Genomic DNA, 26,006 nt, shown 5'->3' on the forward strand with positions numbered 1-26,006 from the left:
CAGTTTGGGTTATTACTGGATTAAATAAACAATACAGTGGTCAATTGTTCATTTGAATAGAATTGCCTTATGTAACACCTAAAGAAAAATGTATTATGGGCACTGATGAACAGTTGTTTTAAAATTCACATTAATTTTGGTATCCCACATATATTGTGTTTTGCAGAATAAATAAAGTGTCTCTTCCTTATGTCATTTTCACTCATATTAAGACAGCACATACAACAGACTTTGAAAGAAAGCAGATTCTAGGAGCTTGGTGGACATGTGCTTTCATATCCAAGACACCACAAATAACGAATGTTTCAGCAAGAATAGTCTCAAAAGTTCACTGTCCGTTATACTGCGAGGAACATTCAAGAGAACGGGCTTTCCTGAAAGAACTGGAAAGGTTAAATCACCGAGAGAAGGTCAGGTAGTATCACTAAAGTGTTACGGCAGGTGTTCTAAACTTTTGTCCAGCCTGTTTTCCACTTTTTGGTTTTGTGAAACACACACACACACTGCAATAATAGTTTACTTCCAGTTACAGACATTCATAACTACCCAACCAGGGCTTCACAGTGGTTACTACAAAATGGCAGTCTTTCTCTCCAGTTGGTTTATAACTCAGGCATATGTTGTTGTTTTTTTCTCTCCTCCCAGTTTATTCAACACATGTATTGAATCATGCAGATATAAAACTTGTCTTTCCAACGTCACCGTGTTTATTTCCTTAAAGCTGTGTCAGAATAAGATGTTTTCATAGATACACAGCACTGTCTATTAAATGAATCTGAGCAGCAGCAGCAGCAGATGGAGCTGCTGCCACTGTTTACATCATTAAACTGGCACCTTTGTGTTCCTAGGTTTTGATAATCAAACACTGAACAGTGATTGAGAGTCCCTGCAGTGTATACCTGTCACTACAAATGTGTAGATGATTTAGGGTCGTATTGTAATAATTAATTAACAAAGATTTTATTTAGATCAATTGAAGAGACATCAGTCTAGTTATGGCACCGTTATGTTCGGCTTCCTAAAACCAGCTGCCAGCTTTCAAGAAGACTCATTGTTTGTTCCAACACCTGTTTATACATGTGTCCTCATTTTATGTATTATCACCGTTGTTTAAAGCCTATATCTGACATTGAACACTACCATTTTAAAAGTCTGTTTTAGTAGAACAGAAAACAGAGTTTTTTTTTTCATTTTGTTTATGTGCGAGTGTGAGAGAGTGATCTGGCGGCAGAACTAAGGAATCGATCTGTTGATTTGATCAATCAGCTCTGGTCAGGGCCTAATCGACATGCATAGCGTTTGTAAGTGGTGTTGTACCCTTCTGTAAAGACTGCTTATGCTTTCGTGGATATCCACACGCACGTGGCCAGCTGTCATTGGCTTCCCCATAGATTGGGATTGACTGACAGCAGGGTTTGCTTTCCTTTACTGGGGGTTAATAGATTTGAGGCAACCACTTCAAAACATTATTTGGATGGCGTACACATTGCTAAACAAGTCTGCACTGATCTGTACACAGGCACACCTTAATCTCCAATTAGTTATAACATTTTATATAATAAAACAAATCTTAAAGTAATGGTAACAAGTCTGATCAAGTTGATCAATTATATAGGAACTGTTCTACATTTTATATTTTATTTACCTGTATGATTTACCTTACAAACAACTTATCTTTTTTTTTTAAAATCTAGATTATTTACTACTTTGCTTTTCAATGATAACATTTGTAACCTATAGAAGACGAATACTTTACCGCTTGTTTAAATAAAAATATATACAGTGATACTGCAATTTGCACCTCTTTCAAACCGTTGTAAAAAGTCAATTCTTTAAACTGCGGAAGTTTGCTTCCTCCAGCGCTGTACCCATTTTAGCCATTTCTTCTGACTTAAGGGAGCACTGAAAACTCTGAAGACACAAGAGAGCTCAAGGCCCCCTTTGTTAATGACTGGCAGCCCAAAACACTGCAGGGGAGTTCATTAACAAACACTCACTGAGGAACTGTCCAGTAAATGCAGACGTGCGACACGTTGGCATGAGTCAGTGAATGGCATTCACCAAGTACATACCAGCGTCTTTCCCCTATTGTTGCCTGTTCACACCCAGGTGAGATTTATTTTTTGTTAATTCTGGTAGCAGCAAAGGGATCTATAAAATACACATATCGTGATGCATGAACTGTACAATTATATAAAATAAGAGAGAGGCCACAATCTTTGATTTTGAAAACAGATTTAAATAAATCTTATTATAACCCTAACTCCAACGTTCTAAAATGATATAAACCAGGAACTGGTCCAAATATGTAATGACTATGTTCTGTATTTTGCTTCCAGCTCTAGATCTGGAAAAAATATTATCAATCAACAAGGGTCTTTTACTGACCAATAGAACACCACAAAGAATAACATTTAAACATGTTGCCATAAATGTATCCAATGTATTTTCTGTTATTTGAGAGATTTACAGTACAGTAGGCAGTTATCTTCACTTTTTTAGTATGTTTTTCACTAATATTATACTAGAACAATATGAGGTGTAACAAATCTGAATGCGTTTCAGAACCTTGTCATATTCGGAATGGACAGCTTACCATGAGAATGAAATAATAATGCAACTAGGCTATATGTGTCTTATAAATGATGTCAAACTCAATCATTGATCAGTATTAATAATCATCATCATATCAAGAATACAGTAGGTTCTAACACATATGTTAAGTCATTTCAAGAAGCCTATTATTATTATTATTATTATTATTTATTTCTTAGCAGACGCCCTTATCCAGGGCGACTTACAGTTGTTACAAGATATCACATTATTTCACATTATACAGGTATCACATTATTTTTTTTTACATACAATTACCCATTTATACAGTTGGGTTTTTACTGGAGCAATCTAGGTAAAGTACCTTGCTCAAGGGTACAGCAGCCGTGTCCCCCACCTGGGATTGAACCCACGACCCTCTGGTCAAGAGTCCAGAGCCTTAACCACTACTCCACACTGCTGCCCTAATACAGCATAGTACAACCTGAAGCTTTACAGAAGTAGTGTATAACTGCAATGTAATTTTCAACAACTTAAATAAAAATGTTTTTAGAGGATTACCCTTTACTTGACCAAAACTACCTTGAGATAGCAAAATAGGAAGCCCCAGGTGAATTTCTATTGTAAGTTATACTTTTCAGTGGTACCAAAGGGGTTAAAAATGAAACATGTCCAAAGTGATTAGCAACAAAATCATGAACCAAAAATATAGCTGAATAACCCAACGAAAGGGTTCCACTCAATTGACTGTTTGTTACTGAGTTTGCATTAAAAAGAAACATTATACTTAGAGAATCAGCTTGGCACAGTCTTGTTTCTGAAATTTACATTAGGCTTTTCCTTTTACAGTACACAGCACCACAGAAAAATAACTTTATCCTGCCAATACACACACACACACACACACAAACGTGTGGGTGGTCAAGTTACAGACCGATTATTAAAGTAAATACCATAAAGAATACACTACACCAAAGTGCAGAATAATCCTGTAATCGTATGGAGGGCTATTTGTGGCAAGATAAATGATGAGACTGAAGGTCGACTCATTTATCCATGTCATTGGAAGTCTGAGATACAATGACAGGCTTTTTATTGCACACTTTGGTGTACTTTATCTGTTATAATTAGTTGTAGGCATTTACAATATCTTGAAAAAGTAGCACATATGGCCATTTCCCTTCCCTTGTTGCTTTTATTTTGCCTCTAAACTTTCTTGTGTTTTTGTGAAGTCGGTTTAGTTACTGTAGTAAATTGAACTTTCATATTTGTGTTGCTTTAAATACCTGTCTATACTTCCCAGTATACCACGGAGGATATGCGGCTCAAATGCTTCTCTGTTTTGGCGCCTCACTGACAGGATAAATTTCGGACTGGTATTTGATGAATTTTCCTTGTTTTCACCATTTCCTTCTAGGTACTCTTTTAGTAAATTAATATCACTCATCTTTTTTCTTGTGGCAGCATTTTCCTGATTTTCAACCAACATGTCTCTGTCTTCATCAGTAATATTTTGAAATCATTTTTTATTAAACTGCCAGTTTGTGTACTGTGGTGAAGTCAGTTAAGATGCCCATGTGACCTGTACATAATAAACCTGATAGCCTTACAGCTGTACATAATAATACTGTAAACTACGGGAGTTCAAATATAATCTATAGGGCTGTAAAAGGCTACTACTGATTATATATCAATAAACTAATACAAAAATGTACAAAATAAAAATATTAACAACAATAACAACAATAATAATACTACAAGTAATCAAAATATATTACATGTACTGCATATTGATATCTTTAAGAAGAGTTTAGAACAGTTTCTCAAATATACATATTCTAGTCCTAAAAACAGACTTTGAAAAACATTCATTAAATAACTCATGAGCTTAAGATTTCTGAATAGGGCCTATAATATTTGCCACTGATTTCCAAGTTACAAAGCAAGGGATTTCTATACAATTGCTTAAAAAAATAAAAAATATATTTTAATTCCTGGGCTGTATTAAAGTTGCTGGATAAAAGTGAATACTGGGCTGGGAATATATTTGCTGGGAAAAAAATGATTCCAAAACACTGGTAAATGCGATCTTCCCGTGAACGAGAGAAGTTACTGCTCAGATGACTGGCATATTATGGGTAGGTAAGATCTCAAGTTACTACAGCACTGTATTCTCTGAAGCCTGGTACACAACCTCAACTTAACTTCCCAGACGCTGAGAACATTAAATCTGAAGTACCAGCTCCCTTCAGATCTTACAGTATACAGCTTTACTGTCTCACTCTAGACTAACAAGAGCTCAACATCCAACATGGAGCACAACCAAAGTGTTTGAACCATTTAGGGCCTGCTTTACACATCTTCTATGAAGACGGCACAGTGGACGTGGTCGTACATACTTATGCCACACTTCCACAGATTTCTCCATATATCTGGTAAAACGCTTATTCCATTGTCATGAAACTTGGTATTGACATTATTTAGTTTAAGTTACTGAGACTTTCAGGTTCTGCCTGTCCATTCCATCCAGCGGTCTGAATGTGACACATATTGTTGCATATCAGGAAATTGTCATGAAACGTTGCAATTCTTATTCAACTGTACTGTCATGGTTATCAAGTATTTCATCACACTGATGGCTCTAATTTAGAATTTACAGCCGTGGCGTGTACGTTACTGACATAATTCTTCTACTTCCCTCAGCTCTCACTCGATGGTAGTATCAAACACTATGTCTCCTTCTAGTGGACACAGAACATATACAAGTTCTTGCCCTCAGGATTTCACATTTCTGAAGCCTAAATGAAATGGAATATGTAACTGCGTCCCCTAAACCCACCTCCCTCCCTGAGGAAGAGAACTGTTTCCTCCCTAAAGCCAGATGACCATACCTAGTCACATGGCAGCAGAATGCAGAAGGTTTTCAGCTCCGTTAGTGTAGCTTGTTGAGTCCTTGCATCGTTCCTTCACAGCAAGCCATTGTTAATGACACACAGCACATACATAACAACCCATGGTTACCTGACACAACTGCACTCCAACCCCGAGGGTACAGGCTGCGTAAAACACAGGCTGCTTGGGTTTTTTGTGCAAATCTAATGGAAAAAACAGGCACTCCTAATCTTTCTTGTTCGAGGGGCTGTACTGGGATTGTTTTTTTTGGCTTTAGTTCAGAAGGAAGCATACATCAGGTGTAAGGTTTCCTCATTCTCCCTGGAACAGCAGTCTGTATAGGATGGATTTATTCAAGGCTTCCGGGGGTGGGTATGGACAATAGGAAGTTCAGTGGACATTTTTAAGAGTTGAGCATGAAAGCAGTGTATGAACTGCCTCTGGCAAAAAAAAAAAAAAAAAACACTTCTCTTGTCTAAACTGAATACTCAATGAATGTTCATGGAGCACTGTGTTTATATCACTCACGAACATGGCCTTCAAACAGCTCTTGAATTGGGACTCTGCTGGTATGAGTCATGGGCTGAGAGAACTTACTCCAGCCCAGTCGCTCTACTAGAGGAAGTGACATATGGCCTGACTCATCGGGATTGTAAGCTCATCATATTGAATTCTACACTGCCAATAAAAATAAAAAAAGAGGTCAAGCACCACAGCTTTTACAAGCCAGCTCAAACTGATGCAAGGAGAATAACTTTTTTTATTATTTTTTGATTTTTAAGAAATTGTATACCTTTTACATTTCCAAACATGTGTTTTTTGAGTTTCACTAAAGCATAAATAAGCTGCAAATAATAAAACAACTGATGTTTAAAACTCAAAGTGCTACCCAGGGCAATTAGTCTACCGTCCTCTAATATCTACAGGGAAAAGCATAAGGAAAAATAATTGACTTTGCTAATATTACCCTTGGCAATAATAAAACAGATTTGCATTTCATTACCAGTTCTTACCAGTCCCTTGTCTAATTGCAAGCCCCAAATGTGTATACAAATAAATGATGTGCACAGAGGCTCCAGTCAAAGAATCTCCAATCATTTATCATGCGCCTGCAAGTATTAGTTACTCAGCACAACAAGAGTGATATTTCACCCCAGTGCAAACAGCACAGGTATTCCACACATGAGAACAAACCCATCTTCCATGCCACATAACAGAAAGGATAACGTGACACACAATGACACAATGAGCTTTTTATACTGTTTGTTGCAATTCGTTGTCTTTTGACACCAGGACACCCCCCTCTTGAACACATGCATAGCAAGTACCTGGAAAGAAAAATATACAGCAGGATGGTTTGAACAGTACCTTGGTGTTATTCAGTTGCGCTAGACCAGTACATGCATTGGCGAGAAGGAAGTCTCCACTTAAGACAGCCATTTTGTTTCCAAACTGCATGTCCTTCAGTGGGCCATCAGAATTGGTCCACTCCTTTAGGTTCACTATCCCACGATGCACCAGGAAAGCAGTGTGGATCAATTCGGTTATCTCGGCTAGATTCCACTGGCTACAATAGAAAGAGAGCGTACACCGATGCCAATTAAGTCACAATTAGGCTTTTTGGTAACTTTGATATTTATTTATTTGTTTGTTTTAAATTTAGTAGTAGGCAATTATTTTTTCTTATTTTCTCCCAATTTAGAATATCCAATTATTATTTAAGCTCGGCTCACCGCTACCACCTGTGCACTGACTCGGGAGCGTGTGCCGTCAGCCGACCGCTTCTTTTCACACTGTAGACTCACCATGCTGCCACCTCGGAGCTACAGCGTTGGCATGCCCGCAGGTGCCCGGCCAGACTACAGGGGTCACTGGTGCGTGGTGAGCCGAGGACACCCTGACTGACCTAATCCTCCTCCCCCCAACCCCCCCACCCACCCGGGCGGCACTCAGCCAATTGTGCGCCGTCCAAGGTCGGCAATGGAATAGCCTGGACACGAACCGGCGACATCCAGGCTATAGGGCACATCCTGCACTCCACGCAGAGTACCTTTACCGGATAACATTGATATTTAAAAAAAAATTTCTTTAAGCATCATTTGGTTTAAAACAAACACACCTCTTCGATGAAAATTTTTTTCAAAATGGTTGTAGCAGGGACTTTGTGAAACAGCTGTTTTCCTAAAGCCTATTTTTTTCTCCTGCCAATAATTTTGATTTAAATTTTTCATTTTTTGCAGAAGGAGCAAAGTTTTCTGGTTCAAGACGCATCTTGTTCAAGAATTCCTGCAGTTTCAACATATGGGCTATTTATAATAGGTAGGCTCTCTGCACATTGAGAAGAGTGAGCTTTTCCACTCAATCACTGCCAATAAGATGCCTTAGTTATTAGCTTGGGATTTACCATCCCCATCAGTAATTATTTACAGGACATGGAGGATGACAAATGCAAAGATATTAAAGCAAGGAACACCTATGAAAAAGATCAGCACAAATTCAATATTGCTTCTTTAAACCCCCAGCTGCCAACAGGAGGCCGAGAAGCTTTCATAAATGACACACACACAAAATAAAATGGGACATTTTGAAGTGAAAAAAAGGGTTCTGACACTCAGCCATGTGTCATGCAATACAACTTTGACACCAATATCCTGCAGCCCAATTTCTGTACAGTACTATCCATGTTACATAATAAGAAAACCATGAAAGCAGGTTTATAGTAGAGCAGTAGACTTTTTTTAAGGCACAGAATAAAATAAAATAGACCCCCAATCTTTTCCAGCAAACAATAGATTGAGAGAAAGAAGGGGGCTCTGGGTTCTCAAAATGGGACTTGCATTGCATTGGCCACGACCCGAGCAGGCCATGCAGGGAATGTTCATATTAATTCCGTCGCTGAAATGGGCAGCCAATCAGCATTTGAAGGTCTGGGCTGATGAGACAAGATGCATGATCAGAATACTAATCAGGAGCTCTTGGATTAACAAAAAAAAAAAGAAGATAGCTTGGTGGTGTCACATTGCAGCAAAAGATTCTGGGACATATAGGCATCCCTAGCGTTGAGCAGCTATCTTCAGTGACGCCTCATTTCCCCAGCTGAAGGTAGCCATTAATATTCAGGAAAGATCAGATCCACCTCTTTGACCTCTGCTGCTTCAAGAGTGCTAATGACAGTCTTGTCTCTATATCGAGCCCACTAGGGTTTTAAGTACGACCAGCTTCCAATGCAGCCACGAACGGTTAAACCACAGAAGAACATTTGTTAGAGAATCGCCTACTAAAGCTGTATTTTCATTTGTTACATAAATCAGATTCCCCTTAAAAAAAAAAAAAGCAAAAATAAAAAAGCACCATTAAAGACACCAACACTCGATTAAGACTTACAGCATGGTAATACCAGCTACTGTCTTCATCTGACAAAAGTCACTGAAAATCCAAGATAAAGCTGTCAAAAGTCTCTTAATGAATTTTAATGGTTCCCTTGAGAAATCAAAAACCGACAGGTTAAGAACAGTGAGGGGAATTGCATTTAAACTCACAGAATACATACCTCATTAAAAACTGTTCTGAATACAGAATCTATTGGGAATTCTAAGGGTTTACAGATGAAAAGGGGCTTGGTGAGCCCTGTCGAGTTATCAAGCAGTACAAGACATCACTGGTATCAAACTGCAATACACAGTGTCATTTTAGCTCTTACCTCTTGCAATTCTGATCCAGATACCCAGCTTTTGCTGCACTAGCTATGCCAGGTTTGACCTCAGAGGGTTTCAGTCTAAGACAATACACAGTTTAACCCTCTCTCTTCTTTTGTACCACCTATAGAAATGGCTGGGACGGGTGCACTACTATAAATAGCAGCCGATTCCGGTTGCATAGCAACTTAGTACCACCAGATGCCATCTTTGTGGATTGTTTTATACAGCTCCCAGTACTTAAGTGCCGTTTTAATTCAAAGGTTTGCCAAAAGCTTCCTTATAAGCTTCTACTGCACCGGATGCTGCCAGAAGTCATAGATGAAGGAGAAAGATGGGGGTTTCAGAAAGTCCTCTGGGTATATCTTAAGCCTTTTGGGGTTTTTTTTCTCATTATGCCCCAAGCTTTAGAAATTCAAATTAGATCACCAGACCTGAAACTACTGGAAGCCACATTCAGTATGCTTCAGATGAGACGTAAAGCGATTGGAAGCTACATTCACATGCTTCGGATGAGACGTAAAACGATTGGAAGCCACATTCACATGCCTCGGATGAGACGTAAAGCGATTGGAAGCCACATTCACATGCCTCGGATGAGACGTAAAGCGATTGGAAGCCACATTCACATGCTTCGGATGAGACATAAAACGATTGGAAGCCACATTCACATGCTTCGGATGAGACGTAAAACGATTGGAAGCCACATTCACATGCTTCGGATGAGACATAAAACGATTGGAAGCCACATTCACATGCTTCGGATGAGACGTAAAATGGGAGCCCTATTGTAAGTGACTCTGCAGCAGTTGTTGATGAATCATAGTTCGCCCCCTAGTCTCTTTAAGACGCTTTGGATAAAAGTGTCTGCTAAATGAGTAATTAATAATGCTACCAACACGAGAATATATGTTTATTGCCTGATTAACACTGTCATTTTTGTGAATCTAGTAATTGCCAAAAACTGATGTTCAGTGGTCTGAACAATGGGAAGTGGTATTGAGGAATGAGAGTTCAAATCCCAGTGCAGGAACTTCTGGCATTCTTTAATCTGCTTCAATTCAGTGAAATAACCCACTTTAAATGGCAACATTTAAATATTTTGAGGCAACACAAAAAACATTTAGAGGAACAAAGACTATTTCAAAATGTTTTAAAGAAATCTAATTGATTACATTTAATACTGTGAATGACTACTGGAAATGAAGCCACACACTTGTTTTTAGATTTACTGCACAACTTAACTAAATGTACATCAGCTGCATTACTCCCCACTTCAAAACACCCTGGATCCATTTACTCATGGACAATTCAGATAAAATACATTACTTAGCAGCCATCTTAATGTACCATGAACCCTATTTGCTAGCTAATTACCATATCCTGGACAACTATTAGCAGGCTCCAGTCAAGCAAGATGCATTTTACAAATGCTGCATGTCAAATGGGAGGTGACAATTACAGAAGATATCAATACACATCACATCAAATGATAATGAGCCATACTCAGAAAGCTAGCGGTCACAGTGAGGGTGCCTGTTTAAATGAGTGTGGTAGAGGTAATGGGAATTGGGAAATTAATCAGCACTCATTAGAAACCCAGGGATAGCTTGGCACATTTTTTCATTCTTTCTCAGTTAATGCATTTGCGATATAATCTGTAGCATTTAATATCAATACAAGAACTGAATTTTTTTTTTCCCAGAAGATTCAAGAACAATAACATGAATTTTGTATAGTAGGTTTTTCTTGGTTGTATGCGTCCTACAGTAGCAGTACCGCCATACACTTGCTGTATTTTTTTTTTTAAATGTTTTCTTGTGTGGATGTTTCTCTGAAGACTTTTACATCTTAATGCCTTGTTGGATTGATGTTAAGTTCTAGCAAGTCTAGACATTCTTACTTACACAACTTTAAATACCAAAAAAAAGAGAAAAACTTTCAAAATACCACGCTGAAAACAAATAAATAAAAATAAATAAAAACACCAATAATATACACCACAATACCCACAGAAGTACCACACTCCCTTAAAGAAATTCAGAATCACTGTCCTTAAGCAGAGAGGCTGGCATGATCTATGCTCACCTAAAACCAGCCTCCAGTCAGCTGAAAAGTCTGACTGCGGTTTTGATGTTGTGAACACATGCCCACTATGAATGCGAGTTGCACTCCAGGTATACCGAAGCCTGAGTTCAGACTGTGCAATAACCATACTAATTACATCGACACAAGAATAATATCTGTATACAAGTTGCAGCGCTACCTTATTGTGTAAGAGTGCTGTCAAAACGACGGGGGAGGAAATTAAATAGAAAAATAAAATGAATCTATTATCTGTTTCGGACAGAGGATACTATGCTTATTGACTGAAGTCGTAGGAGAGAAATCAAGATTAACTCAAACTTGTTTACAGTGATGGAAATAAGACTCCTATTGCAAAGCCGTTTCACCCATTCCAGGTTTTACTATGACCTTAGTAACAGTGCAGGTAACAAGCTAAGGTGTGTCTTAATAAACTCAAAGCAAAACCAGGATTGGATCAAACATCTATGCAATGGTAGTCTTATTTCCATCCCTGGTTTATATTTTCCTGTTGGCATTTATCATACTATGATAAGGAAATGTACATTTAGAATTTCAATTACAAAGGGGCTCCCGAGTGGTGTATCCGGTAAAGGCGCTCCGCGTGGAGTGCAGGATGTGCTTTATATATATGTTTTATATGTTTTTGCTTACGATTGTAAGTCGCCCTGGATAAGGGCGTCTGCTAAGAAATAAATAATAATAATAATAATAATAATAATAATAATATAGTCTGGATGTCGCCGGTTCGAGACCAGGCTATTCCACAGCCGACCGTGGACGGGAGCTCCCAGGGGGCGGTGCACAATTGGCCGAGCGACGCCCAGGGGGAGGGAGGGTTTAGGTCGGTCAGGGTGTCCTCGGCTCACCGCGCACCAGCGACCCCTGTAGTCTGGCTGGGCGCCTGCGGGCTTGCCTGTAAGCTGCCCGAGAGCTGCGTTGTCCTCCAACGCTGTAGCTCTTGGGTGGCTGCATGGTGAGTCTGCAGTGTGAAAAAAAGCGGTCGGCTGACGGCACACGCTTCAGAGGACAGCGTGTGTTCGTCTTCGCCCTCCCGAGTCAGCGCAGGGGTGGTAGCAGTGAGCTGAGCCTAAAATATAATTGGCCATTCCAAATTGGGAGGAAAAAAAAAAAAAAAGAATATCACTTACAAGATGACTCACTTAACAGATTTAAAAATGCAATCGATACCGTTAGGATCCTATTTGGACTTGATCTATAATATCATAATTTAATTTATATAGATTGCATTCTGATGTAGCAGTTTTAGCTATTTCTAATTTACATATTATATAACACAGCTTTGAAAATTAAACTGCTAATTTAATAAGTGCACAAAACAATAGGGTTAAGTCAGAGTCCAATCCTGCAACATCAATACATACTGGGCTAAGAACCCTAACTTGATTAATTGTCCCCAACAGCCCACAGATGACAAAGACATAAAGGGCTTGCAAAATAATCAAGCCAGAAAGGGAACGTACCAAGGCTGCACACTTTGGGATATAGACAAAGACAGAACAATCAAACCACATCATTAAAGTATGATGTCCCACCTGAAGAGTTAAGTACATTTGGCTGTATTTTACAACTCAGGCTGGCTTAATTTAATGGAGCTTTTTTTTTTTTTCTTTCCAGGATCAGAAAACATTTTGGGTACACAAAAATGTATACATCTGCCAATGATAATTAAAAAAAAAAAAAAACATATTTGTTGATCAAAATTGCTGACTGTTCCTTTATACAGGCTAGTGACTATTTTATTAGTACAACTAAAAATAAAAATAATACAAATATTAAAATGGAAAAAAAATCTTAGGCCAGTCCTTGAAACACATGTCAAAAACCATAACTTACTACAGATAACCACATAAACTGTAGCCTAATGTATCCCACGCATTTTCAACTGTTTTTTTTTCTGTCACTTTAAATCTCTGCATTATAAAACAGCATTCTGTCAAAAAATAAGCGATGAGAAACATGGTGCCCTTATACTATATTCCAAAAAAGGATGTCTGGTGTCATTAGCGGGTGCCAGCAGGGAAACAGCAATGCTGAGGGGAGTGGCTGACAGGCAGGCAGGGAGGGGTAGTACAGTAGTTCCAAAGCGAGCAATGTCGTCACAGAAAAATGTGTGCATGAAGCGACTGTCCAGGGCCTGGAAGAACTCAGTCACTTCCTGTTGGGCAGGCAATGAGAAGACTGCATGGGTGTGTCCCAGGAAAGAAAACAAAGATCAACTGGTCACTTATAATAGCTTCTAATAAGAATGACACCTCATGCCTCGATTCCCCTGCAACCACAGCCTAAGTAATAAAGAAGTCATTGACACGATCCAAACTGTGCCAAATATAATATTGAATTCTTGTAACTACTTGGCTGCACTTTTAAGCTATGCAAATGAGAAACCGGCGCCTGTAGCAGTGGTCTCTTGCATCCTCTTTTAAAGTCATAGGGAGGAAAGTCAGAAAGTAACTGGGTACCACTCAACTTGCCATTTACACACATTTGTGGCGGACTGGATGAACATTTCTATTGGATGATCTGTCTACAGACTGTGACTCTGGATGATCTGTCTACAGACTGCGACTCTGGATGATCTGTCTACAGACTGTGACTGGATGATCTGTCTACAGACTGCGACTCTGGATGATCTGTCTACAGACTGTGACTGGATGATCTGTCTACAGACTGCGACTCTGGATGATCTGTCTACAGACTGCGACTCTGGATGATCTGTCTACAGACTGTGACTCTGGATGATCTGTCTACAGACTGTGACTGGATGATCTGTCTACAGACTGCGACTCTGGATGATCTGTCTACAGACTGTGACTCTGGATGATCTGTCTACAGACTGTGACTGGATGATCTGTCTATAGACTGCGACTCTGGATGATCTGTCTACAGACTGCGACTCTGGATGATCTGTCTACAGACTGCGACTCTGGATGATCTGTCTACAGACTGCGACTCTGGATGATCTGTCTAGACTGCGACTCTGGATGATCTGTCTACAGACTGCGACTCTGGATGATCTGTCTACAGACTGCGACTCTGGATGATCTGTCTACAGACTGTGACTCTGGATGATCTGTCTACAGACTGTGACTGGATGATCTGTCTATAGACTGCGACTCTGGATGATCTGTCTACAGACTGTGACTCTGGATTATCTGTCTACAGACTGCGACTCTGGATGATCTGTCTACAGACTGCGACTCTGGATGATCTGTCTACAGACTGTGACTCTGGATGATCTGTCTACAGACTGCGACTCTGGATGATCTGTCTACAGACTGCGACTCTGGATGATCTGTCTACAGACTGCGACTCTGGATGATCTGTCTACAGACTGTGACTGGATGATCTGTCTATAGACTGCGACTCTGGATGATCTGTCTACAGACTGCGACTCTGGATGATCTGTCTACAGACTGCGACTCTGGATGATCTGTCTACATACTGTGACTCTGGATGATCTGTCTACAGACTGCGACTCTGGATGATCTGTCTACAGACTGCGACTCTGGATGATCTGTCTACAGACTGCGACTCTGGATGATCTGTCTACAGACTGCGACTCTGGATGATCTGTCTACAGACTGCGACTCTGGATGATCTGTCTACAGACTGCGACTCTGGATGATCTGTCTACAGACTGTGACTCTGGATGATCTGTCTACAGACTGCGACTCTGGATGATCTGTCTACAGACTGCGACTCTGGATGATCTGTCTACAGACTGCGACTCTGGATGATCTGTCTACAGACTGTGACTGGATGATCTGTCTACAGACTGCGACTCTGGATGATCTGTCTACAGACTGTGACTGGATGATCTGTCTACAGACTGCGACTCTGGATGATCTGTCTACAGACTGCGACTGACGCTGCACTTCTTCCTCAACTCACCCTTCTGAAAACTACAAAAGAATACCTCCAGTCGTCTACATGGCTGTGGCATCAATTCTAAAGCTCCCTTGTATCAAACTGTGATTCCCTGTCGAGGGAGATCTAAGCCATCAACTACCTATCTCTTACAAGAGTTTAGGAGGACATTCAAAAGCACTGGTATATTTTAGTCACGTTCTACCATGTTCTCATCTGTTCCCTATCGACTGTATATGTCCTTAAGGATGTTTATTTATTTATTTATTTATTAAACCAAACAAACACAAAAAGCACACATGGTTATTTATTTATTTTTTTTTAGACAGAGATATTTTTGTTTCAGCAGACAGGTTTACCAAAATCATCTGCACTGACAAATCTGGATTTTGCAATTTTATGCAAAACAATTTTAAAAAGACATAATTTGTTTATTTCATTAGTTACTACAGCAAGCTGTTCAGTGTTGCTGTGCTTCATTAGCTTCACTGGTTTAATGGTGTGTGGAAGTTTAATAAAAGCAGGTGTCTTAGCTTAATAAAACTACCTGATTTCCTTTGTACAAAAATCGCACAGCATGTTCAGATTGCATTTGCCTGAATAGCAGCACTCTGTGTCACAGGTCATGTTACAGAATCATTCCTTGCCAAGACCCATGCATAGAAAGTCATGTTTTAGTGTGTTTGGTACCACTTGCGTTGCATGTTTTTCAGTCAAACACAATCTACACATAATGTATGGACGGACATACAGATGCAATATGATTTCTCACATTACGAGACAGACAGACAGTATTATAATGTACTCACTGAAACATTCTCCTGACTTTCAGCTATGACTGAAACTAGTTGTATTTAAAAAAAAAAAATCATAACTAATATAACCCTGAAGTTACTTTGCTTACTTTTCGATAGCAGAGGTCACTGATAAAGGCACAAGCTGAAACATTTGTCTACTTGACTTGTTTCCCATCATTTGGTGCCCCGATTTGACAAGCTTCACTGCTCTGTGGTGAAACTATCAGAACTCCAGTGTGGCATCTAGACTTCACCAACCCTGTATTTCCAAGAGTAACAGAATATAATGTACAAAAATAACAAAACAGAGTGTCATGGAGTGTAATGTGGTCTATTCAATTGAGCTAAACAGCAGCGGATGAAAATACAGCCATCATTTTATTTATTAAAACAGTAGGACTTTTGTAACAGTGTGCGTGATTCTGTTGAATGTCTTTATATATATTTTTTAAAGTGTGTAAAATGACATGTTGAGTCCTAATGAAGTATTTAAGCAACGGCGGTATTTAGATCCGCCGCTCTTTAGATCAATTGAATAGCTCCCAATGTCTGTTACTGCAGCACCCAAAAAGTATTATTTAGCTTCAGTAGCTGAATAAACTCTCCAATCATTTGCCTTTGACAGCTGTAATATGGATACTCAGGAGGACCAACCCTCATGTCAACATTTCTGGGAGAATGGTTTTATTTGTCTTAAAGTTTCAAAATAATTGGGAACCCACTTGTCAAACTGAACTAACCAGACCAACTGTACCAAGACACGAGGCTTGGTTCACGGCTGCATGTGCGTATTTATTTCGGCTAGTCATGAAGGAACACCTTTAACCTAGCCCTGGGCACAATGTGCATTTGCTGCTTTTCAGCGGAAGAATAATAGCTTTTTAAAATCACGGTCTCTCCAGCGTCACATGAATTGTTAAGCAGGGCTCAAGACAGGGGCTGAGGTCCAGAATGACAAGTCAGTGTCCGAGTGGCTAATGAAAATAACGAAGCCTCTTCATTAGGAGCGCCTCTGGATCAGACTAGCTCAGCCTCATTAAATCGAACAGCATGCTGATGTCCGGCTGCAAAGAATTGGACTTCATTTTTTTTCTGACTCGTCTCTGGATAGTTTCCTTAATGATTTGGGGGAATTTGTGGCAGCTCAGAATTGATATCCCTCTGGGTCACGTCAGTGACTTAGCTGTTATTCCAAATTGCAACTGTACCAGCCAGCACACATACTGTGCTTCATGATGCAGTTTAATTCTGACCTTGTGCCGACTGGATACCAATAATAAAACCGCATCTCAGTGTAAAACTGAACAGGATTGTGAGCACTGTATCTTTAAAATCTGTCTAGCCCACTTTAGACATGTTACTTTTTTCCTGAACAGAATGGATATGTAGCAATAACTTTGTAAAGTAAAAAAAGCAGTTAAACTTGCCAAAAAAATGATATTGCTTTTGACATTGGTGAAGAGCTAAACTGGACTAAGAAACTGTCATTTGGACATGGGAGGAGTTTTCCATATGGTGCATTTCAAACCAGTCCCTGCCCCTCAAATGATGGATAGAGACTGTCTCCGGGCAGCATCCTTTGCTATCTAGAAAGATATTAAGTATTACAGGCAGAACTGCCTCAGTCATGATATTCGGATGCAGCAGCCATGTTACAGTACATTGATCTGACAATCCAGTGTCCCTTTGGATGAGCTTGACCATATTATATACTTTTTTTCAAGTGTTTTTTGTTTCTCATTTTAAAATAAAATTCTATACTCTCTCCCTTCTAATAATAACTGCGTACCTTTTTTCTTTTTTTATTGTTTGCAAAGACTCAAATAAAATCTCAGGTCTGATCGCCAATGTTAACCTTTTGAATTCTTCACTATCTGTTCATCACAGGTTTACTCTAGCAGCCACATCACTGCACACCAGATGCTGCATTAGATGTGCATGTGCCATTTAATCCGATCATTTTACTATGAAATGATAACGTTAAATAATCTGCTCATATCGCTGTTGATAACAAAAATTAGGAAATGAAATAATAATAATGACCTGTACAAGGAAGACAGCTTTGCATAACTGAAATACAATCTTTCATCTGTAGCCTTTAAAAAAACACACATTATTTTACCACTTAAAAATAAATACAGCAAATGTTTGCACTCCATGTTACACTGCATTTAGGAACCTGGCAGCCAGTTTAGTTTGTTTCCGATTTCTTTAAAATGTCTTCAATGAAAAAGCTGCATCTGTCCAGTACAAGAAGGGGACATGTCACGTGTCTGTTGTTATTTTTACATGTATTTATGTTTTTATTTTGTTTGATAACTCACTGATGGGGAAAACAGAATGTCTTTAAAAGGCAGACAGAAAAAACCAAATACTCTATTATACAATTTAGCATTTACTGTTTTTCAGGTAAGCATTTAAATATTTAGGAAATTCTTTAGTTTAACAACAAAAATTATCAAATTTGAATGTGATAAATCTTTTTTTCTGCTTTAATAACTGTATTTAAAATCGTAAAAATATCTTGAAATACCTATTTTTAGGCTGTGAAATGCCATGAAATAAGCCATTTTTTTAAACTGGAAACAAAATATCTATTTAAAACAACAACATGATCTTTTCATAACATTAAACACTCAGTGATAACACACACTGTACAGAAGTTTTAAAATTTAGACGAAATGTGACTATATGTTAATAAGACAACATTGACAAAGACTGATTGAAATGCTTGTAGCTTAGGTTTTTTTTTTTTTTTTTTAGCTCTTGAGTAGCTATTTTAAAACACACCAAGTTAACGTTACCTGGGGTAAATTCCAATCACCATGCCCTGTTGCAGACAGGCCTCTGCTGCCATGTTGGGGCCTGCCGCTTTGGACATCAGCAGCACAACCAAGCCCCTCACCTGGAGACTGTTCCTGCTGTCATAGACAAACCCCGAGGACAGAAACACACATCGCTGGCACTGTTTGTGGACTGGGCCTATTAAAACACACAGCACACTGCCGTGCAACACAATGAGCCTACATTTTAAAAGGTCATATTTAAACGGCACTGAAACTGTCCGTTGTGCACCTGAAGGCTTTTGAAGCAACAACTTGTTGGTGACATTTTCATTTTTCTTATGTTCTTGTGAACCCTTACAGCGGTAGCCTACCAAAATACCTACGGTACAACTAATTCACCTTTGGTACTGTATATTCAGATGTCAGGTCAATTTGAGTAAAAGAATGTGGCATCATATGCATTGCTGTTTGCAACAGGTTTTAACCTATCCTTGGTTTGGGAGAAAAAAAGGTCACACACTTGGACTTTGATATCACCAACAAGCCTTGGCAACACTAGAATTCTGGGTTAAGCCCTGCAACATCACTCTTCATGCTTCATGGTGATACAAGACCAGTAAAACCAAAAAGAATAATTTGATGCTTTTCTTCAGCTCTTTTTCTGTGGCATAGTACTTTGGTAACCTGTATAAAATGCCCTCCATGAATAACACTTTTGAGAATATGTAATTTTCAAGCCAGCCGTAGCCATCACAAGTCTGATGGCGAGGGCAGGGCTACAAGGATTACTTTAAAGACACATATGCAGTACTAATTAAAACCGTGCCAGTGATAAATCAATGATGTCTGAAAGGGCTGTTCTGAAATATATTTTTCTCATGACTTCATTTGAATCTTGTCAACTTTACTGTATATTGGTTAGAAACACGGTTTGTTGGGTAGCTTGCCATGTACATTACAGCTGTTCATTCCGGTTAAAATAACAAATCTGTGCAGATTGCAGATGATATCACGTTGACTAATACAGCTAATTAAAAAGGAGGGGTCACTGCCTCAGCATTGGATAGCTGCCAGCAGATGCATTGAGTTTCCCCTTCGCTAACTCTTTCAGAAATGGTCTTCTAGGCAACAATACTGTAGGCAATCAAAGCGATGGGGAGTTTGAATGTAGTGTACTCAACACAAGAATGCCAAGTCAAGTAGACAAAAGTTCCGGCTTCACCAGATCAATACCATCCAGCAAATAAAGGTACATTCTCTTGAATTACGATGGACAGTGCACACACTGTTCAAATTATTAAAAAATACCTCAATGGTATTCTCTTCATCAACCTTTTCCCTCTTTTCAATGAAAATGACAATGGACTAAATGAAGGTTGGTAACGGTTAGAAAATGAATAAGTTGTATATTGTTAGAACCTCTTATACTTTAGCATTTAGGGTTTAATGACACAGCTCTGAAAAGCACAGCCTCTTAACTCTCATAATGCTTTCAAATTATCAGGATACCCGAGGGTAAACCAATAGCCTTGCAGTCACGACACAATTACATATTGCTAAATAATCTCATGTAAATGAAATGCAGAAAAAATAACCCCTTGCTCTCTCTCGATGAGATACTCTTAATTTAATTCACACTCCTTAATAAGAAATGTATTTTTTTTTCTGTTACACACCAGCAGTACTGCATATAATTGATTTAAGCAAACCAAAATGAGGGTTATACATTAGTGGTCCTTGTAATTTAAAAAAAAAAAAGAAAAACACAGCTCCTAACCATTATTAATGTTTCTAGTCAAGAATAATTTATACTGTGATGCTGCCTAAAGTGAGGTAAAAGCTCAGTATTTGCTGATATTTTGTGTTCCCTTGACCTCTGATGGAGAGGCATGGTAACTGCCTACAGGCTCTAAGTACTTGTTCAAGTGGAGTAACGGCAAGAGAATTCAGAGGTACTGCAGCTGCTTGAAATGTATTCCAAGTTATCTTAAATAGACCTTTGTTGTACATCTTGTATGAGGACCTGAACTGCCCGGTCTACTTCATAGCCATTTTGTCATTCTAAAATATATTGTAAAGTAAATCCAAGCAGATTTTACATTTCCCTGTAAAGAAAATGCTTAATTTATTCAGCACATTGGCACTGAATACTGAATACATTTAGGCTCAATCCAATAAAAAGGAAATATATCATTTTTTCATATAAAATATTGATCCCATAATTCTGTATTTTCAGTTAAGAAATTAGAGCTCATTTACTCAGTCTCATATGAATTAATGCAAATGCTCTGTTGATAATACTGTAATTGGTCACAGTAAATGCAATGTGTGCACAAGCTGCAATAAATATAAAGCTCATTGTCATTAATCAATTAGAAGAAGAAATGACTTTACATCAGCAATGCAGGCACTAGATTTAAAATCAGACAGGACAAACTGCAGCCAAGTTGTTTGAATAAAAATATAATTTGTTAACTTACAGTAAAGAGCTACAGTACTCCCACATCACACGAGCCAGTCGGGGCTTGCTGTAGTTGTGTTTGAAATACTGCGAGGTTCTGTTGCTTACTTGGTAACAAACTGTAACCTCATGGTTTTCAATTGGTTTTAAAGTATGTGGCACTTCACTCGGGGACATTTTGACTAGTATTAGTCTGCTTGTTGTGTCTGATAAAGTACTCCTTTAGTATAATGAAGGAGCTTTATTTCAGCACTGCTCACAGCAAGACACATCAACTGTACCATTTTCAGTATTTACTGTGCAGCATTCTCTGTATCAGCATCGTTGACGTTGCCTGCTTTAAAAAAAAAAAAAAAAAAAAAGAGGCACCTCTCGGAATTCCATTCAACTGCAAAGTCAATTCAAAATGGTGACATCACAATCAGCCACGTACCTCAGCCACTCAATGGCATTCTCTTCATCAACCTTTTCCCTCTTTTCAATGAAAATGACAATGGACTAAATGAAGGTTGGTAATGGTTAGAATATGAATACAGCTGGACATCTTTTTAAGTTGTATATAAATACAGCAGTACACTCTACACATATAATAGAGTTGGACTGCGAGTGTGGAGCGTGGCTAAATAACTTCTATTTTTATTAAAGAGTAAACAGATTGGGCTCCCGAGTGGCACATCCAGTAAAAGCACTCGCTAGAGTGTAGGATGCGCTCTATAGCCTGGACGTCGCCGGTTCGAGTCTAGGCTATTCCACAGTGACCGTGGACTACAACAGAAAACACTGTACTGTAGGTTAAGATGTTTTACATTTTGAAATCAGTGTACACTGCAAGTGCAAATATCAAGCCAATGCAACCCTAAGGAGCAGTTAATTTGGACAGTTTTAATCCAGACCTCTTGGGAAAAGTCTGAGCTATGAATCATGGCCATCATTAAACTACATAGACAGGGGAGTCTCACCACCTACTTGAGAGCTGTCCCCGACTGTCCGTTAACACACTGCAAATTACACCTCCCACTGACACAGTTCACATAACAAGTATCTTCGGAAAAACAACTAACCAACCTTGAATGTTAATTCAATCACTTCGTACTGAAGTTGTACACACTCTCATCTCAAAGGCATTTACTGTACTTAGCAAGTTTCTTGCAGTTCAACAAATGCACACATGCAATACGATCTGCAACACTACCATAGTATCATACTGTAATAGGACCACACAGTAATAGGAATAGAACACAAACCCTTTCTTTACTGTACACTTTCATTAAGGTTCACTCGCTGTTGTAACATGTTTTAACTCTGAAAAGATCTTGCAGTTTGGTATTGATACAGTACTGTATGTTAAACATGATCAATATCTTCTGATCCTTTAAGCTTAGATCTATTCAATTGATCGTCATTTAAATCTTTGAAATATGAACCTCCGTGAGTTTTTTTTTTCCCCAGACAGAAATAAAGTGTTGTAAAATGACCAGCTCTGTTAGGTGTTTGCTTTTCATATCGTTGGCCGGCTTACTATTCTTTTAAACAGCATTCACAATACCCTAATTGGCAGTTCTGGTATCAGAACCCCATACATACAGTATATAAGCCATGTTAACCTGGATTGTAAACTACATAACAACTTTTAGACTCCCTGAGCAGCTGTTACAAGCAGCTTTGACAGCACATCAATAGGACATTTTTTTTTTGCATGGAGTATACTATGCAGGCACAGGTTTACCTACAGTAACACTACAGGATTTGCCAGCTACTGTACCAATGATGAAGATCAAGAACTTTTTGGAGAACAGCTATAGTCTGGTTTTACATAGAGGAGAGCACTGTAAGAAAAACTAAATCTGTAAAAAAGTTTAATCCCCTTGCAAAATGGATCCTGTAGCAACTTGTCAATGGCTACCAGTGTGGCATGCAGGCAAGAACAGACAGATTAATAATGTTTATGCAAGACTCTGTACTTTGCCATAAACAACAAGGTTATCAATCATACACATGATGCGGTTAAGTGTGAGAAATATTGCTTACCTACAGACTATGTACTTCTTTGTTCCTGGACAAGATTAATTCTGTATAGCTAACACAGACGTACAGTTTATCCCACAACAGCACTTGAGGAAATCAATGTGTTCAAACGTGATTGTTTATTATTAAGCAGACAGCCATTGCAGCAGATACTCGGGTACCAAAACAAACTCACAAGACTTGAGGTACTTTTACATGCCAGCAAATTAATAAACTTCTTTGTTCGTTTAAAAGTAGGCTGACCTGCTCACAGAAGAAAGCATGTCAATCTGGGTAACAAAGCAGGCAACACAAAATACTGCCAAAATGACCTGGTGTTTATTGTATTGTGGAGTATGTAAGTAAAACATCAGCCCACTGGATTGCACTGTCTTTGTGCCACTATCACATAACCTGAAAACAAACCAGAAACAAGCAGGCAAATATTTAGACGACTGCTCACTTACTGTACTAGTCTTAGATCAGATTTATGAATAAGTGTTTGCAGGAAACTAGTAGAGACTGCCATGTCCCTTGTTGAGAATATAGCTGCTGTATTTTGACTCAAACCCACAGCTTCTACGTTTATATAAAGTATGTCAAGCAGTGTCTGCTGCCTCGCCCTGCAAATGATACAACAAATGATAAGGCAGGTGAATGAAATCGCTCCCCCCCCTCCCCCCAATCTTACCAGGCAGAGATTATTTAAATGCCTCCCTGAATGAATTTTGAATGGGAAAGCAGCAGTTGAAAAAAAACACCATCATTATTATTCGTTTATTTAGCAGGCGCCTTTATCCAAGGCGACTTACAGAGACTAGGGTGTGTGAACTATGCATCAGCTGCAGTCACTTACAATTACGTCTCACCCGAAAGACGGAGCACAAGGAGGTGAAGTGACTTGCTCAGGGTCACACAATGAGTCAGTGGCTGTGGTGGGATTTGAACTGGAGACCTCCTGGTTACAAGGCTGTTTCTTTAACCACTGTGATGGGGTGCAGCCTATTTTGTGGTGGTTCTGTGTTTTTTGTATTGTTTAGAGTGGATGTGAGTGAGTTTGGGGTGTGGTTCAGTGAGTATGTGTGGAATGTGTGGAATGTGCCTGGGCTAATGAGGTGCGAATTGCCCAATTAGCCCAGGCACCTGTATAAAAGGGAGTGGTTGGGTATGTTAGTGGGAGAGTGTTTGTAACAGAGAGAAGACGAGAGAGAGAGAGAGAGAGAGAGAGAGAGAGAGAGAGAGAGAGAGAGAGAGAGAGAGAGAGAGAGAGAGAGAGAGAGAGAGAGAGAGAGAGAGAGAGAGAGAGAGAGAGAGAGAGAGAGAGAGAGAGAGAGAGAGAGAGAGAGAGAGAGAGAGAGAGAGAGAGAGAGAGAGAGAGAGAGGTTTTTTTTTTGGTTTGTTTAAAGCCTGTTTTGTGTTTGTCTTTTTGGTTGGCCATCGTGCCTTTTTATTTGTGTTTTGTTAATTAAAATATTTTGGTTTCACTGCACTTTCTGTCTCTGAGTCTTCCCTCTGCCGCTATCCTGCCACAACCACACAGCCTCCTTACCATCATCTGGAAAAGTCAACGTGACTGCAGTGAGGCAGCTGTATTAGGTCAGAGGTGACGTTTAATTATAAAAAAAAAATTAAAAATAAATATTAAGGTTTCCTCTCAAGTGATTTTAATAATGTGGCCGAGAAAATACTTTTTGTTTGGACCCTGTGACCTTCAGATAGTCATAGCGTACCAATTGTTTACTAAAAATGTAACTTTTAACTGTTCATTCTGGACACATTGATGATTTTTGTTCTTAACGATTTAACAGTAAATAAAAACAATTCTGCTTTCTTTTACTTACCAGTACTTTTGAAACAAAGTAATTCACAAAAACAGAATGCAAGACTGGTAATACTATGTGTTGCATCTTGTACTTTTTTCAGGTTCAAAGCCTTGCCTATGTTTGCTAAGTACCCCGTACCCCCCACCCCCACCACACACACACAAAGAATAATATTTGTGTTAACAAGCCTGATAATACAATCTTGATACTGCTTAATCCTTGCTCAGGATATTTTTGGCTCCTGTTGTCTGAGACTTGATTATTCTTGGAGTCTGAACTAGAAATATGATACAAACGTGCCAGTCTGACAGTGAAAAACCATACTGTCACAAGTTCACTTCTCCAGTGCTACAGCAACAGAATGGATTGTTATATTGAATTTAGGTGTATAGGTTATTACACCCTTGAGCTACAATTTCAAACATGACTGCCTGCATAGTCAGATCACTTTCAGCCTTAATGCTTTGAATGGGCACAGAGGTACAGCAGTCACTGTGGAAACAATGATGGACATGGGGGGCAGGGGATATGCTAGAAGCAAACTAGTGCTGGTTGTTAAAAGACAGCAACACTATTATAATTAAACAAAATGACTGACTTGTATCCCTATAGGCCTGCCTCTGTGACTAACTTTGGAAAGCAGTACTGTGATTATGGTTCAGGAGGGGCTCCCGAGTGTCTAGACGTTGCCGGTTTGAGTCCAGGCTATTCCTTTGCTGACCGAGGATGGGAGTTCCCAGGGGGCAGCGAACAATTTGCTAAGCGCCGCCTAAGGGGAGGGAGGGTTAGGTCAGCCAGGGTGTCCTCGGCTCACCGCGCACCAGCGACCCCTGTGGTCTGGCCGTGAGCCCGTGGGCTTGCCTGTAAGCTGCGTTGTCCTCCAACACTGTAGCTCTGGGTGGCTGCACGGTGAGTCTGCAGTGTGTAAAAAAGCGGGAGGGTAACGGCACACGCTTCGGAGGAGAGCGTGTGTTCATCTTCGCCCCTCCCGAGTCAGCGCAGGGGTGGTAGCTGTGCTA

General features: G+C 39.3%; 1 protein-coding gene across 4 annotated transcripts in view; it reads right to left on the minus strand.

Moving 5' to 3' along the window:
- LOC117402861 (all trans-polyprenyl-diphosphate synthase PDSS2-like) overlaps positions 1 to 26,006 on the minus strand; it is a 44,402-nt gene that overhangs the window by 12,419 nt on the left and 5,977 nt on the right. For all 4 annotated transcript variants that reach the window (XM_059024642.1, XM_059024640.1, XM_059024644.1 and 1 more), the window contains exon 2: positions 6,814 to 7,012. In XM_059024642.1, the coding sequence (XP_058880625.1) occupies positions 6,814 to 6,903 (90 nt within the window). In that variant the 5' untranslated portion in view covers positions 6,904 to 7,012. The remainder of the gene's footprint in view (positions 1 to 6,813; positions 7,013 to 26,006) is intronic.

The sequence above is a fragment of the Acipenser ruthenus genome, chromosome 5 (genome assembly GCF_902713425.1).
Source record: "Acipenser ruthenus chromosome 5, fAciRut3.2 maternal haplotype, whole genome shotgun sequence".
NCBI classification, from domain to species: Eukaryota; Metazoa; Chordata; class Actinopteri; order Acipenseriformes; family Acipenseridae; genus Acipenser; species Acipenser ruthenus.